The 18966-nt window shown below is 36.7% G+C and overlaps 1 protein-coding gene across 1 annotated transcript in view; it reads right to left on the minus strand.

Moving 5' to 3' along the window:
• The window catches only part of LOC141442513 (transient receptor potential cation channel subfamily A member 1-like), a 63003-nt gene that overhangs the window by 37902 nt on the left and 6135 nt on the right, over positions 1-18966 (minus strand). Inside the window, exons 2-11 of the mRNA XM_074107535.1 lie at positions 16572-16671; positions 15428-15562; positions 11649-11740; positions 10581-10668; positions 9009-9234; positions 8229-8462; positions 6554-7606; positions 6209-6466; positions 5409-5839; positions 5057-5184 (exon numbers count right to left, since the gene is read on the minus strand). Coding sequence (XP_073963636.1) covers positions 5057-5184; positions 5409-5839; positions 6209-6466; positions 6554-7606; positions 8229-8462; positions 9009-9234; positions 10581-10668; positions 11649-11740; positions 15428-15562; positions 16572-16671 — 2745 coding nt within the window. The remainder of the gene's footprint in view (positions 1-5056; positions 5185-5408; positions 5840-6208; positions 6467-6553; positions 7607-8228; positions 8463-9008; positions 9235-10580; positions 10669-11648; positions 11741-15427; positions 15563-16571; positions 16672-18966) is intronic.

The raw sequence follows: 18966 nt of genomic DNA on the forward strand, positions 1-18966 counted from the left end.
TTAGCGAGCAAGATGGTGGTAGCAATCCGGGCGGCCCTTGCACAAGGTCCTACCACCTGCAAAATCTGCGAGTGAACCTTACAACTTAACATACATACATACACTTATGAATTGGTACACGTATTTAAAAGCTAGTGTAGGCTAGCTAACATATACAAAAATTATGCAATCTGACAATATTACAAAGTTCCGGATCGAATTGATATCTAACCTCCTTTTCATTGGCTTGCGGGTAAAAAATAATACATTATGACTCAGCTGCTCGCAGTAAGGTTGTTGGCTCCCCCGCAAGGTGGATAAACTTTAACAATAATAACCTAATAATTAATGACAGGCTGTCAAGGTGTTGAAATCAGAGATGATATCAAGCTCAATCTAAGGGTGAAGCCAGACAAACGTAGTTTTTAGGGTTCCGTAGTCAACTAGGAACCCTAATATAGTTTCTCGGTACAGTGATCTGTTTGCGCAATTAAAGTGCAAATTTAAACTGTTGGGTGGAAAAAATTGAAAAAAATCAGAATGTTAGAAGCCTAAGGTAGTATGTAATATACACAATACGAAATCCTTAGACAAAAATGACTTGATTTTTTTCGTAATGGCTACAGAACCCTATCTTGGGCGTGCGTGTCCGACACGCTCTTGGCCGGTTTTTTTTCTGAGTTGTGAATCGTATATTTTTGGTCAGGTAATGTTGGTTTCATACAAATGTACTATGTATTTGTATGTAGCATGCTCATGGCAAACTTCCGCGGTGCGCAACTGACCGCTTGGAGAAGAACAAAATTCTAAATTATTGATGGGCACTCTTTTGTTTTTTTCCGCGATTGGGCTTACTACTTGACAAGGTAAGCCAAAATTTGATTTCTTTTAGAAATAAATAATACTTTTACTCGGTGATAGCTAAACATTTCACTGAGCTACTTGTGATATAAGGGCTGCCTCTAACGCAGGTAGGTACTGTTAATATTATTTGCTCCATTTCTAACATTTATTTCTTTTATGTTTTGTAAAACCTGATCCAAGTATCGTTTAGCTTTATTTCTCTGGCCTGAAAAAGAGACTTGGATGGGGTGCTGCTTGCTTGCAGCAGCAGGGTGTTTCATTTCAGCCCTTCCTTTTGCCTGCTGATTCATATTCATCTCCACTTCCACTCCGCTCCGCTGCCTCGGAGTAGATCGCCGGCGCGACTGGACGCTCCGAGGCTACCTTAACACCCTGCCCTGTTTCCCTACATATCCTTCAAGTCTCAGGCCAGTGTTTTTCTTTTTTTCTACAAGAACAGTGCTGACTGAAAAACATATGCATGTACTTTTATATTGTATTATATATATTTTTATAACCACCAAGCCTTTTATATTGCTTTGACCGTCTTGATTCCACCCTAAAAGCAATGTCTCATGCCACTAATTTTATTTAACCAAGACGCAAAAAAGAGATACCTACCTACTATAGATACGACTAAGTTTGACGCAATGTCTATTTGTGTGTTTTGGCATCCTAGCTCTCAAATTTTATGAAACTGGTTTCAGTGTGGTATTTTTCACGTAAATGCCAGTGCTCTTGCGGTGGTCATTAGCTATGGTTCATCAAATCAGTTCAGCCGTTTCAGAGATATAGAACTAGACATGACAATGTCGGAGGTTTTTTTACGCTTTAACTCTCGTGCGCCCAATAAGCAAAAGAATGTTCACAATAAGTTTCAAGGGAACTAGGAATCCATGACAATGTAACAAAGTAAAAATAATTTTGTTTTTCTATTGTTTTACACCATGGCAGTTTGACGGCAGTTGACGGCAGTTTGACGGCAGTTTGACGGCAGTTTGACGGCAGTTTGACTTTATTCTCGAAACAATTAGATTCTAATTGCTTTGTCAATTTTTTTCAAAATATTTATAATGGTGGGCTTCAGGAGGATGATAAATTCTAAAGCTTGTGACTTGTTTTTGTTCCTCTTTCAAACTAAAATTGCTGTAGAATTTCGATGAGATTTAGTATAGATGGGTCTTAGGAATTAAACAAAGGCTTTTTATCCCGATATTCACATAGGAGAGAAAAATTCTCAAGTGGCGACCACGAACCGGAAGACAAAGCATTGACAGACCTCCCACTGAATGGACTGACGACAACGCAAATGTTGCGGACAACCGATGAATACAACTGACGACCAGCAAAAAGATGCTGAACCCTTTTTTAACAAAAAGACTTCTCAAATCTTCTTTATTTCATGAAGTCGGTTGGCTATAAAGGTTACATTTCTATGTAAGTATATGCCTCAACCCGACCCACTCACGAGGAATCCTTAGGTTAGGCAGTAATTTATTTAATACCCTCCCTTTGACAAGCTGAGATACAACACTATAAAAGCGGGCATGAAATTTTAAGCCCCGTCTGAAAATTCAAAACATTCCATTTCGTTTGCTTTAATATTCCCAACCCGGGGAAGCCTGCAGTTTAATATGCGCTTATTTAGGCACCAGTTGGGCTATGGAATTATACAAATACCCACTACTTTGTCAGCAATTGTTAATTTTGAAACGGACCGGTAGCTAGCTACATATTAGTAATCTGTGCGGACCGGCGATTAAATGTTAAGCTTTTGTGCACTGCTTTCAACATTCAGGATATCTATTCTGCAGTGTCAATATTTCAATTAATATAACGTATACTACAGCTGTTGGCCTACCTTACATAAAATCCATTTAGTGACTACCTGACAGCACACGTAGTGAACAGAAAAAAATACACTACAATACAAATATTCTTCGTTGCACACAAATCAGTACAAAATGTATATAGATACATAAATCAGAATCAAGGCTCCGCTATCCGCCTAGATCAAATTCATACTACTCATATTTATGCATTTTAATTAATTACTACTTACGCTTAAAATGTTAGGAGCAAAATAAAATTATCGAATTTTGCACAAGCTTTATTCAGAAATGTTATATTTTTTTGAGCATTGTTTCTCTTGAATCCTTATACGCCTTTTGGTCCTCGTCTTAGTCCTTCGTCGGTAGAAAATCTGTAAGTGCCTTTCAAAAGTACGGAGCAATTAGACAGATAATGATATTGCACTATTTAGACGACAGTCTAAAGTAATAAAATTATTGTCATATACTGTTTTCAGAATCCATGTATGTATCATGCATTTCTATTCCACTGCTTTAACTTTTAGGCGCTGTATTATGAGTCTAACAGATTTCATGTAACACTTGTATTGTATTTCTTTTGAAATATCATCATCACCATATCAGCCTTGGCACGTCCACTGTTTGTTGGGCCAGGGCATATGCCTCCCCAGTAAACCTCCATTGCTTCGGTCGGAAGCAGCCTGCATACACGGTGAACTTAACAAACTTCGCTGCTTTAACCAGCTCATCCATCCGTCTCGTTAGTAGTATGTCCAATTTCAGGGATCCCTTTGTTTCCCATACATTTTTTGTTCCGAATTTTGATGGTCAGAAATTGATATATCATATAATTTATAAACATAAAATCACAAGTCATAATTTTAGTTCATTAATGCTTATGAGCTCTAATATTAATGGCTTGCTCAACATCCGTCTCGTAGTAGTATGTCCAATTTAAGGGATCCCTTTGTTTCCATACATTTTTTGTTCCGAATTTTGATGGTCAAAATTGATATCCATATAATTTATAAACATAAAATCACAAGTCATAATTTTTAGTTTATTATAATGCTATATGAGCTTAATATTAATGGCTTATAATATTAAAATTCTATAACCCAAAAGTCATACATTTTTAATAAGTATAACGTTCAAAGATCTAACGATAATTATTTAGAAATAGTTTAAGCATATATTTCACCGTACTAATGGTTGTTACTCATATCGTTCGCAACCAAATCCATAACATTGATAGGCATATAGATAATTACTGAAATTTCCAGGCATACGTTTAAAAGTGAATTATTTAACTACAACTTTAGATAATATGACTAATAGAAATTATGTTGAAAACAATTGATTTGTGCGAGCGAGCGAAGCGAGCGAGCAATACGATTCGGAGCAGAAAGCGACTCAGATAGGATAGGTTCAAGGTTCAATGTTAGGTATTTTTTTATAGCAACCCGGATAATACTGCTTCACAAATGATTTTTGGTCCTCGATGTTCGTATAAAAAGGTATATTATGAACTTTGATTATTATGCATAAACTAAGTTAGGTATAACATTTGGTAGTTTAAAATTTTATGTATTTTCATTTTTCTGATAAATAATTGAATTCATTCTTATAATTATTATGAGTTTTTTTTTTTATATTTACATATGACGTTAATGTTATGACTATCAAGTGACTATCCAGTCATTATGACCTGCGAAAAAGAACTTACAACAATTATTATAAACTAGTTTATTGCCTTTAATATTATGAATGGCATACTATATGGACATGCGAGATGTTTGAAGCTAACCAATTTTTATGGCTTACAATAATTCTGACCTGCGAAAAACAGAACTCCACTTTATACTGTTTAATTTATGACTTGCAAAAACCTATGATGAATAACGTTATGGATTGTTAAAATCGGAGTTAAATTTTATGGGAAACAATAGAGACCCAAAATTAAAGTATTGATACCTAATTTTGTTTGATTACTCTTGAGAGACATCAAATACATCGTAACTGTATTAAAGGTGAACACAGTTTTTATTTTTGCATAAAATATTGAATGATATCTAATCTTAATACAACATAGGGATAAAAACGTTAAAGTTCATAACGTAATTACAATAATATTGCATAATATATAGTTGACATGAATGACAAACTTTTTTTATGGTAAGTTTATCTGGACATGATAATTGTACTTAGGTCATTTTTTTACGATGTCAAATGTAGATATGTAAATTAAATAGGTACCCCATATACAAAATAAAACACATCTTGTATTTTTAATAACATGAATATATTAATCAATAAAAATATTTAATTATGACTCTTCTTTCTTAATTTAAGCACGAAGTTCTTCGAATCACCAAGCGGATCTGTCTGAGTATTTTTATCTGAGACGCTTTGTTGATTTCTACCTGCATCTTTTACTTGGTCTTTAACATCATTTAAAGCCACTGTCAATGCATCTAATCTATCCATTATATCACCAAACTTAGTTCTAATTTCCAACCCTTTCCCAACTTTAGAGTTCTCAATCAGATCACTAAGGGAATACCTATCATCAGTGACTATGGTTTTAAAAAGCAAATTCATTTGATCCCTGTACATTTTTTTACTATCTTCTCGTTCATTTTGTTGATATTTAGTCTTTACTTTTAGTAGAATAGAATCTAGTATATGTGGTGGTAGCGGTTGTTCTTTAGCAAAATAGTAAGGTTCATCGGTATCAGCTTGCACCTCGTAGAAAACCTCCCAGTGTTTTATCACGCAAGGCCTGATATGAATTTTCTAATAAACCTTCTACAGTGAAATTTTTTGTGAACCAGGCTCCTAAAGATCCCTCCAAAAACAAAAAGGTCAAGGGAACTTAGAAATTTTACTTGTTTCTTGAGTCTTCGGACGTCTCCAGCCATTTTTAAATCAGCCACATCACTCACAGCTACGCCGATCATGAAATTCATAAATACCATTGATACCAATATTAAAAATAATACAAATAACACGTGAACTATCAATTTGGAATAAGTCAGTTCTTTGTGATCAGCGCCGAATAGTTCTTTGTAGTCATACTCTGATGTCATCATTACTATGGTTTTAATGAAAGACTCCCATGCGCCATCGAAAGGTGGATAAGCGTGATACTGCACCATAAAACTTAATGAAAATGCAATCAACAGAAAGATGCAGGTAAGTAGTATCTGAAACAAAAAAAGGCTACAGTAATTTTTGTGCATTTTAAACATTTTACTGTCCGCGAAGAAGTTTAGTATCAGTACTTGGAGACTACTTTCTTAACAAAAGAATACCTACATTGTTTATAAATAAACTTTTCATAAGTTTGTTTTTTTTTTTTTTATCAGTCTTACGGAAGTAAACGCAACAAGCTAAATGCATGCGTGAGTGGTGTAATTTGACAGTAACTTGACAATAATTTTATAAAATTATTTAATTCCTGTTTGAAGTAGAAAAAAAAAGAAGCCCAGCAATTTAAAAACAAATTTGCCTCCCAATACTAGTTGTGATATTTCTGCTAATCTTAGAGAGAGAAAAGATAAATTATTGTCTACCTTAAAAATGTTACTGGCAACTTTGCTAAACATCAGCAGATAATAGCCCCAATATGGAAATCTTGACAGAAGATAAGTCATGTGGGACCAAGACAGTAGTAAGGCGCCGGTCGCTACATGTCTCAGCCATTCGTCCTCTAACCAAGCTTCTTGATCAGCACACAGTAGAATGAGAGCAAGGATAAGAGAGCCCAATTTGACCCAGTTCTCAACACCAAGAAAATAATGATGCCGCTTTACGTATATAAATAAAAATTCCTGAAAGTATAAAAAAAATATTATAACAACGATATTCCTCATTAAATGTAAAAGTTCTCATCTCCATGTATAAATAACCAGTATTACCTGAATAGTTACTAAAAGTAAAGGAGCATACAGCATGTCGCTACTAATAAATGATTCTTTATTTTTGTCGCTGAAGCAAACTATTAAAACAAAGTTTAGCGTCAATGCAAATATTGCGTAAATTGCTACAATAACGTAAAAGAATGGCACCAAAGTTTTCCATTTTAGGTAAATAAGACTTTCTATAAGAGGATGCATTAATATCTTCTTCTGACCACATCTGACTAGTTCCTCCAATACTTTAATTTGACTTGTACCATGATCTTTTATTAAAACTCCATAGTCTATACTGATCTCACACCCAGTTTCTCCTGACTCTGGTAACTTGGATACAATAAATTCATCAAACACTTCTTCAAAAAATTGTGTTGAATTAGGAAGCTTGGTAGATATTGTTTCTATAACGGTCTTCCGTTTTTTATCAGTTTCCAAAGGATTTGACAAGACAGCACCCTTGCGTAAAATAGTTGAAGCCACTTCACGGTGGCACCGATCGGCAGCCAAATGTAAAGCAGTTCGATTTTTATCATCAACATCGTCAATAGCTCTTGGTTCTAGATCAAGTATAAGTCCAACAACTTCTGAGCAGTTTTTAGAAGCAGCTATTTGTAACGGCGTCCAATCTGTTATAAACTCTCCCTTAGTTTTAACTGATAAACTAGCATTTCTTTGATACAGTAGCCTAATACAATCCTGGTGATTATTCATTGCTGCGATGTGTATAGGAGCATAGCCGCGTTTGTCATATGACTGAATCATGACATTAGTTGCCTCATCATCATAGTTAAGTATGTATTCTACAACTTCCTTGTGCCCAAATTGAATTGCCGCGTGCAATGCATTATTATTTTCCGTGGAAACCCTGTAAATGTTGGCTCCCTTTCTTATTAAAGCTTTAACACAACTGAGGTGTCCACCTCGAAGTGCTATGTATAACGGAGTCTGGTCGATTTTATTGAAGATATCGACGGACTCTATTGAGGCGCCTAGTAGTACTTCAAGTATTTCTTGATCGCTGCGATCCGCTGCTAAATGTAAAGGCGTTTCATGTATCTGCAAATATGATATTCTCATAAGTACCTATTTTATTTAACTATGACATAATATGCAAATTAGATGTTTTGATTACTATATTGTTCCTTAAATTTAATTAAGCAGTAATTTTATTATGTCATGCCTTACTTAGTAGAAAGACGTTAATAAGTATAATAATTTCGTTAATCTATCAGGAAACCTTGGTCATCTAATTGCTCTATTGTGGTATGATTACAAGTACAATGTCAGAGACCGTGAGACAATTACAATTTATCTTATCTACTTTAGTAGGTATCATAACATTATGTACTTAGTTAAGTCAACATAAGGAGCAGAATTTGATGTTTAATACCAAGAGATTACTAAGCTTATATTTTACACTGCTAAATATTATGATGATAAAAATATTAAATATTAGTCTTTAGAAAGTATGCCATCTTATTTTTTTCTGACTGACTCATCTATACGCTGCGCTCAAAATTTTGGACCTTGAAAATCGAATATTGAACCACAATTTCAAATGTTACCAAAGAATAATAATGAAGTTTTCGAAAACTCCAGGGAATAAAGAATTCTTGTACGGAAGCGATGCAAGCGTAAGCTATTTAGTTCACAAAATATCAACGTATATACTTCTTACCTGTTCTAAGCGGTAAACGAGATTCAAATCATCTTCTAGAGTAATATTCTTGTAACGGTGAAATGGTAAGTTAGAGGTAGCAGTTACATCAGCACCAGCGTCTAGAACAGTGCATACGCCTGGTAACCAGTCTGCTACGACGGAAGCCTGGAGGAGTGTGAAGCCGGCCTGGTCTCTTGTGTTGGCTCGTTCTGCCAAAGATACCAGGTCTTCGCATCTATGGCTTAATAATACCTATAAATTGATTTTATTATAGACCTATGGTGAGAGCGGTGATGGTTGATTCTAAAAACGTTGCGCATTAAAAACCTAAAATAATTATGTGAAATAGTTTTCGAGTTATGAGGGGGTCAAAAGTGGCTCCAAATGGTTAGGGTAAAATTACACACAGTGCTGCTCACCAGTTCTGTTAGCTTGAACGTGGCTTGACACGCTACCGCATGTCTAGATAAATAAATTCATAGAGCACAGATAACTTATGGCACCGCAGGTGTTTGGCGGGTTCAGAGCACTAATGTTTTGCAACTAACGTTTGGCAACCTGATTAATTTCACAGCTTTCAATTTCGCAACTGTTTAATATTTCTGAAACAGTAAATATTTCAGGGTTTTCCTTTCTACGGACTACGGACCTTCTACATGATGGCTCTGAAATAAATCCTGAAATAATTTACAATTTTAGAGTTTGCGAAATGAAAGTTGCGAAATAAATCAGGTTGCCAAACGTTAGTTGCGAAATGAACGGATACTGTGTTTGGCGTTCTCAATTGACAGTACAAACCTTAAAAGCTTCATCCAGCTTGTACTTCACACAGAGATGTAATGGTGTCAAACCAACACTGTTTAGGCAGGCCACAGAAGCGCCGGCGTCTAAGAGGAGCCTGATGGATGACAGACATCTGATCTCCACGGCTGTATGGAGAGGAGTATCTACGTTGTCAATGATTCCTTTCATGGTGTTGAATGTACCGTCAGCCTCAAGGAGCATCCTGATGACATCTGATAAACTGAAAAAGAAGAGTTTGAGTACTGTCAACTAACCAGCAATTGAGAGAGAGAGAGAGAGAGAGAGAGAGAGAGAGAGAGAGAGAGAGAGCAAATACGTGTGATCTGTGAATTTTAGTTTAATAAGAGCAAAACTTTGCTTTGAGGGGTTCATATTCCAATAAAATAAGTTTTTGTTAAAAATTTCATTTTTAATATAAGATTTTTATGCTGACTATACTTTTTGTTGACTGTACTTTTATTATCATCCAAAATACATTTGCGTATGCAAATTTCAAGTCGATGCCATTAACCGTTGAAGAGTTCCGTCCTGTGGAGATCACCAGACTACCAGGTTGTCACTACCAGATTATTATATTGTCACGCGATTTACATATTATATTATTTACATATATAATATTTATTTATGAAACTAAATGAAAACTTAACAATGCATTTAAAATTAGATTAATACTAACATCTATTACTAAAATTAGGTAATTAAGTCTAAACAAATAACATAACAAATTACATATTATATGTACATATATTTCAAGTCAATCCAACAACTGGAACTTGGTCGTATTCAATTAGCAAGATTTGATTACGATAGACAGACAGACAACGGGACAGGTGAAACTAAATAAAAATAATAAAAGCATGTAAAAAGTACAAGTATTTTAAGAACTACCCTTGAATTTTAAGTGTATTAAATTTTGACTTGGTTATACAAGAAGCTTTGTTTAGAGCAATCTCGTAATCAAAATAGATTTTGATACCATCCATCTTTGGAGTATAGGACAATGTAGGTACTCTTTTCTATAGAAGCAGACTACTAAAGACACAATAAGTTTTGGCAAAAATTTTGTTTAATAAAAAAAAATGTACTTGCTTTGCCATTCAAACTATATTAAGTCAATTCGACCATTAGAATTAGATAAAAGACTAGCAAGATTTTAAGACAACTTACATATTTTAGGTATGTACTCGTACTACAGTCGAACCATTTGATTCCTGACCCACCGTAGAAAGTTCTCACATTAAGGGGCTGTTCCACCACCCATTTGTTTCTGTTAACTGGCGGTTAAATGTGATCTCCGTCTATTCGAACAAAACAAATAGAGACGGCATCACATTTAACCGTCAGTTAAGACTAATCAATGGATAGTGAAACAGCCCCTAAGTGCCGTACATAATGAATTCCCTTGTCAAGCAATGTGATGTCACTACATTGACATCTATGTACCGATGTGTGTGTGTGATGTTCCTGAGAAAAAGGGTCTTGACAGACAGACAGACAGACGGACAAAAAGTGATCCTATAAGGGTTCTGTTTTTTTCCTTTTGAGGTACCCTAAAAATGAACTCACTCAACGATTTTCTTGCGCCGGTAGTGTGCGTAGCCGGCAACGTCAAGGGCTGTCCTTCCTCGGTCATCACAGATGTTCGGGTCATGGCCTGCAATTACAAAACAATTTACTATGCACTTGTCAGGGCGGTTTACTGTCGATCCAGAATATCATGACAATAATTTACGTCCTGATAATTCGTACCCGTATGTTTGTTTGTTTATACTCTTTATTGTACACCAACAAGATGGGCATGACCCAGTTAAAGCTGCAGGTTCGCGGTGAATGCAGGTCGCTCCCAACCAAAGCAACTGCAGGTCTCTGCGAGGAGGCCTATATCCACCAGGTGGCGTCCTACGGCTGATATGACAATGATGATGTAGTTTGTAGACAGTATACAAATCACCCTTTCAGTGACTATAAATGGAAACAACAGAGAAGTGCACATAATTTTGGCAATACTTTTAAGATTCAAAAATTCTTCTTCTATAGCAGACGCTTAATATCCTTCACTATCCTTTTTTCGCGTGGAACATAAAATGAAGGGAGGTCCTGCGTATGCCATCATAGTGAGGTTTATGGGGCTCTCTCCCATAGCACTTCTTCTACTAGTCGGACGGGAGGCAGCATACCCTACGCAATTTATTGCTGCAAACCGCTTTAGCCACCAACAGTAAGGCTACTGGTCCTACACAGCGGGCAGGAGGGTCTGCGCGCTTATGACCCTTCTTTTTGGCGCACTTCCAAAGCTTCGCAAAGGGCTGGGGTCACCGAGGAGCGTCATGTTTGAATGTCCGCGATCCCATAGCCCTCCCATAACGGCAGAGTAGATAAACACCAATGTTTTTTAGTGGGTATGCTCCCTAAAGAGCGAGAGTCCCACATATTTTTTACGAGCACAGATATTTTTTAGAACGGCACAATGAACGACAACTCGCCACTTGCATCCACCGGTTGCCCGCAACTCTCACGATGTCGTCAGTCCACCTAGTGGGAGGCCTGCCAACGCTTCATCTTCCAGTTCGTGAAGCATATTCACATCGCTAAAAAGGACGGGTTCTCTCTGTGTTAACTTGGTAGGTACTTTACCTGCATTTAGTAGAACCCGAATGCGGAAGCCGAGGTTCATTGCGCTTGCGTGGTGGAGCTCCGTCCATCCTGCTTGGTACCGTGGCAGGTGACTACAAAAAAAAATTAAGCACGTGAAAACTCAATTTTTCATTTCCTGGATTTATTTTTTTATTTCTTGCGTGTCACCAGACAAAAACGGTGAAATAGCTGAATATGTTCTTATGAAGTTATTTACAAAAGTTTGTTCTTTTTCATGGTCAAACTGTAGTTTCTAATTATAAGTCTAATTTACTCTCAATGTTAATAAGTTTTTGTTCAAAGTTTAATAAAGGTAAAAAACCTTCTTTTTGTAACTGTCATTTTTGTTAACTGTACCTACTTGCATTTTCATCAAACCTACATAATAATGTTAACCAAATTTCAAATCAATCTGACTACTGAAAGTGTAATTTATTGAATCAGACGTTACTCTGCGGAGGTCCATATCAATGAACTAAAATTTTTTTTTGCTCACATGTGACTTTTATGATAGCTACGTTTATGCAAGATATGCGTGCTCTGTTCATGCAGTTCCTCCACCTCCACACTGTAAGAACACACACAAATCATACAAACCCATCTATCACCACCACCACCACACTACACTGACGCGTTTCGAACTCAACCAGAGCTCATCTTCAGAGCAACACAACCGTACACCATGCTACCAGATGTTAGACTATATAACTTATACAAGGTGTTAATTAAATAACTGAAAACATCAGACACCCCCAAAATATTTTTTCATTTTAATTTAGTTGATTGCATTTATTTTTGAATACCTACATCATTTTAAAAGATATTCGTGTGTTTTGCTAACTCAATAGGTAATTCTACTTCATTTCTAACTCTACACCTAAAATAATTTGTATTTGCGCTTTGACGTTTTTAGAAGAAAATCTTACATTAACAGAACAACAGCCAGTATTAAATTATCGAAGCAGTATGCAACCTCGCTAAAATATTTAATTGGCGCCTGTTGCAGTCGTAACTTTTAGACCGGGCACAATAAAAAAGGTATTTAAGAAAACAAACACAACATAATTTAAAACATAGTGTAATCGATTCTACGATTCTGAGCAAACTACTTTCTGGTTTTCAGTTATTTAATGAACACCTTATATATATCTTGCATAAGCTTAGCTATGATAAGGTCGAGGGTGAGCAAAGAAATTCCTTTAGTTCATTTTTACGTTATGTTGGTCCACACCTGCCCAGGGTCCTGGCAATGTTGCTCAACTTGTGTGTCTCGCACGGATATCTACCTCAGGAGCTGATGAAGACCATTGTTGTACCCATACTTAAAAACAGGACCGGAGATGCATCTGACAAGAATAATTACCGTCCCATTTCATTGGCTACCATAGTGGCGAAGGTGTTAGACGGGTTGCTTGATCGCCAGTTAGCTAAATACATAAATCTAGAGTAAGCACCATTCGGGTTTAGGCCGGGACTGTCTACTGAAACTGCTATCTTGCGACTCAAGCACACTGTCCAGTACTACACGTCCCGAAAAACGCCAATTTATTCTTGCTCTTTGGAATTGTCGAAGGCCTTCGATCTTGTATGATCTCAGGAATTGGTGCGAATTATTGAGTCATCATCATCATCCCAGCCTATAAACGTCCCACTGCTGGGCACAGGCCTCCTCTCAGAACAAGAGGGCTTGGGCCATAGTTCCCACGCGGGCCCAGTGCGGATTGGGAACTTCACACGCACCATTGAATTGCATCGCAAGTTTGTGCAGGTTTCCTCACGATGTTTTCCTTCACCGCAAAGCTCGTGGTAAATTTGAAATGTAATTCCGCACATGAGTTTCGAAAAAATCAGAGGTGCGAGCCGGGGTTTAAACCCACAACCCTCTGCTTGAGAGGCGATAGGTCAAACCACTAGGCCACCACGGCTTATTATTCCCGGCGGGAATTATTGAGTACTGGTACGGTAATCAAAGCAATGCTGTCAGATGGGCTGGTGCATTCTCGAGTGAGTACAGGTTGGAATGTGGAGTAAGGCAGGGTGAATTGACGTCTCCTCGACTTTTCAACCTGTACATGAACGGACTTATTGGTGAGCTTAGCAGAGCAGGTGTGGGCTGCTCAATTGATGGCAAGTGTGTTAACAATGTCAGTTATGCCGACGATATGGCTCTGCTAACCCCATCAATCAGGGCCCTCGAGAAGTTAATAGGAATTTGTGAGGGATATGCGGATTCCCATGGTCTCAGGTACAACGCTAAGAAAAGCGAGTTGCTCGTTTTAAGGCAGGTAGCAAGAAACCCAGTGCCGTTCCTCCAGTTAAGTTGTCTGGGTGCGTCTTGAGAATAGTCTCCGAATTTAAGTACCTGGGGCACTGGGTCACCGAGGACCTATCTGATGGCCTAGATGTGGAGAGGGCACGTAGGGCGTTGGCAATATGGAGCAAAACATGTTGGCTCGTAGGTTCGTACGTTGCACAAAAGATGTCAAGAAAACTCTTTTTAAGGCATATTGTCAAACTTTTTATACGTGCAGCCTGTGGACCAAGTGTACTCAGAGAGCTCTCAACGCCCTGCGTGTCCAGTATAACAATGGGTTGAGCATGCTGCTGAGGCTGTCCCGTTACTGCAGCGCGTCGGGCATGTGCACAGAGGCGCGAATAGACAGCTTCCAGGCCATATTGCGCAAACGAGTTGCCTCACTGACGCAGCGCGTACCTACGGGATAGCCCGAACAGCCTCCTCAATACCATTCTGGGCAGGGTGGACTGTCCTATTGTACGACGCTGGAATTTTCTTCATAAAGGTTCCAGACCGGTGTTATTTAATAATAATTAATAATCAATGGTTAATGATGTTCTTGTGATTGTGACAATATATAATATTTAATAATGAATAATTTAATTTAATCTAATTGAATAATCGGAACTGTATTTAATGTTGTAGAATTATTTATAAATCTACTAACATAGTTGTAAGATTTAATATTACTAACCATCCATGGACATAGTGTTTGAAATAAATGGATTATTATTATATTATTTACTAAAAGTGTGTCAAAATGAAGTTGCAACAGTAGACCCTACAAATTTGAATTAACGAACAGCGATTTAATGTAAGAAGGTTCAATAGTGATCTAGAAATCAAACCAATGTCTAAGAACGTACAGGTATTGGAGGCTGGGCTAACAAACATAGCAACTAAGCATTGCAACATCAGAACTGCATTCTCAAACAGGTCCGAAGAAAGTTCTTCGGGGAATACCGGTCGCGTTCGGAATGCAAATTGAAGATGTTGATGACCCGGGAAAAACCTTATTGTCATATACACTGTTCGTTTTGTGTGTCATGGATTAGTCATTAACACATTTAAATGAATAATGAATACGCAACCTCAAATTTCGTTAGGTGAAATACACTCTGGGTTGTTTACGTATCCAAGAAAGGGATAATTTTGTATTTGTATTTATTTAATATAAATGTCCATTAATTTTAATAAAAATAATTCCTTAAAGTTATCATGCGTCATGAAAAATGAAATAAAATCAGATTTATTTTAAAATATTTGACAACAATGGGATATTACTGCTCTTTTTATACGCTCAGCCACCAAAATGAGCTAATACTCGTAAATAGTAATGTGATTTCGCTAAATAATTCTAACGCGACAAGAATTGAAGGTAGCTAGTTACCAGATTCTAGATCACTGGACTTGTTTTTATTTTTAATTTTTAAGGCAGTCACGTTGCTCGATTTTTTAAATTACTTAATTTACTTTTACTTACCTGCGTCTCACAATGTCAGCAAACTGGGATTCCGTGGGGCTAGTCGGTTCGCTGTCTGCCCCGTGTGCGTGCGCATAGGACGGGTTCGAGTAAAGAGAACTATGCTTCGAAGTCACAAGCAAAGGTTCCCGCTCCCTGGTACAAACAAGGCTTATTAAGTCGTATCAACGTTTCGATATTTGAAAAAAAAAACATTATTTTATTCATACCCAAAACATTATTCTAGAGTTTGTTGAGAACATCCTCATTTCCGTGATCACATATTTCTATAATAATAATAAATTCATTTATTTCGGGCAACTTGGCCCATCAATATATACCTTACAGACTAACATACATATTTATAATCAATAATAATATTTAAAACAAACTATTTTTTATGCATGAGCTGTAGAATTTGATGTCACCTTCGATACTTTTAGACGTCCTATACTTTTTTTATTAAGTACTAGATAACCTGAAAACTATATGAGAATCTTCTACCATGCTCGAATAATGACCCACTCAATGTCGTAGTTATATTATTACAAAAAAAATATTAAAAAAGAAAGAATTGTCACACACACACACACACACACACACACAACTATAGTCTGTAACGAAATAATTTACTCAGAAATATACTATTACGTATATGGTGGTTCAATAAGGATTATATTTCATTGATAAATCTTAATCTGTAAAAAACTATATACTATCTATATACACAAAAAACATGACTGTGCTCACTGCAACAGGAGAGGTGAAAAAGTAGCATTTTCGATTGAGAAAAGAGAAATACATGACAAGTGATAGCATTTCTATTCTTATTATTAGTTCTGGAATTAAATAATAAAAATAAATAAATATCACGAGACAATTCACACCAATTGACCTAGTCCCAAAGTAAGCTTAGCAAAGCTTGTGTTATGGGTACTAAGCAACGGATAAATATAATTATATAGATATAGATACATACTTGAATACATATTAAACACCCAAGACCCGAGAACAAACATTCGTATTTTTTATACAAATATCTGCCCCGACACGGGAATCGAACCCGGGACCTCAAACTTCGTAGTCAGGTTCTCTAACCACTAGGCCGGGTCGTCGTACATACAAAGTATAGTGAATGTTTTTTTTCTTTTAAAGGCAAACTCACCTTTCCGGGTCTACGGACTCTGGGAAGTAGTCAGAGTTCCTCGCTGGCAGAGGAATCAACGGGATACTCTGCGTCACCTCCAGTAGTCCCTGCTCTACGTCTGAAAGGATCGATTTATTTCCACATTACATCTACACATTACAGTGTGTATGTATGTATGTAAACACTTTATTGTACAAAAGAAAAGAAACAAAACACAATTGACAAACTTTGAGATACTTGTACAGTTATCCAATGCCATAGAGTAGCAAATTACACAAAATTAAAATAATGATAATAATTTTATTACGTAGGTACCTACATTAAAGTAACTTTTGTGAATTCATTATGCACTTTCATTATCGTTAATTTAACTATAAATTGACAAAACTTAAGAGGACGTCATATTTTTAGAGTTCCATAGCGAAATATTAAAAAAGTTCAAAATCACGTTCTGCGTGCGGATCACAGAATATACAATACAATGCAATAAAACGACTATTATCACAGACAACGAAAAGGTAGTTACACCGAAAATATTACAGAGTATCTCACATCTAGGCTAATGTCTCAATACTTTTTACAATATTATACATACTTACTCAAAGTTCTTTTTTATCAAATACGCCAGGAAGTGGCTATCAGTTCTCGCACTTGTCGCCCATTAGGTTCTTTACTAACTGGATACTTGAGAAAAAGACGTATAGAGTGACAAGCGAGCAAGCGATGCATTTAACGAAGTGCGCTCTTTTGATTAAACCTAATTGGTTTATTGTGGTGATGAGCCAACTACGACGAATGTCAAACGAAAGATTAAAACAATCAAAGAAATTGTATAAAAAGCCATTGCCGTTTTGTAAGTGATAGTATAATGTTTTCTAATAGCAACTCTATGTGAAACCACTATGCTTAAAATAAGAAAAAAAAAACTGCCACCATTTCGGACACTACCAATTCTTCGACAAAATGCCAACTTATGACCCATTAAAATTTAAATTTGCTAATCACTGGACATATTTGCTAGGAAATATTATACATATATTATAGAGTTTTGATTATTTTTAGTTAGCTATAGAAATAATAATACAGTTAAATAGTTGACATTTGTCATTTTTGTTATTAATTTGACATTGTTAATTATGTATAAATTATAAAAAATATGACGATAAAAATTAAACAGAGACTTTCGTGTCGATCGCCGGACGTGATTCGAATCGTATCCGTACAGTGACTTATTAATATGCTAGTTGAGATGGATACCGCCACATGTCAATCAAGCCAAGCGATTACAATTTTTGACTGAATAGCCGGATTCCCTGGTTAGCCAGATAGCGTAAGGGCCTGTCTCACCAATCATTGGTAAATTCTATGTGACAAATAAATGTGATGTCGTCTCTATTTAATCGGGCAAAACAAACAGAGACGGCTTGCCGGATATCTGACACTTTATAGTCGATTTCTCCGACTTTTCGGTAGGTAGGCCCATCTTTAGTCCACTGCCATTTAATTAAGACGTCTAGTCTAGGCGAGGATCGCGGTGTTAATTGCTGCATCACGCTGACATTCCAAGGATTCGGCGTTTTGCGGGTTCACCTTACGGCATCGTAATAATATATTATAAAACTAGCTTTTGCCCGCGGCTCCGCCCGCGTTTTATTCGTAATCGCGCGCTGTTCCCTCGGGAACTGTGCATTTTTCCGGGATAAAAAGTAGCCTATGTCACTCACGGGCCCATAAACTATCTCTAAGCCAAAAATCACGTCGATCCGTCGCTCCGTTACGGCGTGAAAGACGGACAAACATACACACAAACACACACACTTGCGCATTTATTATATGTATATAAGTATAAGTATTTGGATGTGAAAGTTCGTGAATATGTATGTGTATGTTTGTTGGATTTTATGTGTACTCCCCACATTAGCATTGTCTATTGTCTATGACAGCTCATCCTTTGCACTCTTTATCTATGCTATTCTGTCTTCGCTTTGTCAAAAATCCCCACGACTGCTACGGTGTATCTTTTGAGTCTCTATTTAAAAATCAGTGTCCATCTTCTAATACTATATTTATTTTTTGACTCACAATGTGGAAATATATTATTGACATAATATAAAGATCTACATTGGCTGGATTTGTGTTTTTTTGTTATCGACACACCTCATACGAATAACCTTAGTAAGTATATCGCACGGCGACGCAGCCCACAGCGCAATTGCTCTTGCCAACAGGTTAGAGTGCCCAGAAAAATCCCAACGCCGTGTGATTGCTCAACAATTATACCAAGAAGGTAATATTTTTTTTGAGGTTATAAGTTTGCACCAATCCCCTCGTGCAAACAGATCGATACCCAAATCCAGCCACAACTTAACATTATGTCGAAGACGGAAACTACGACAAATATCCCCGTTGAAAA

Source organism: Choristoneura fumiferana, chromosome 25, assembly GCF_025370935.1.
Source record: "Choristoneura fumiferana chromosome 25, NRCan_CFum_1, whole genome shotgun sequence".
Taxonomy (NCBI): Eukaryota; Metazoa; Arthropoda; class Insecta; order Lepidoptera; family Tortricidae; genus Choristoneura; species Choristoneura fumiferana.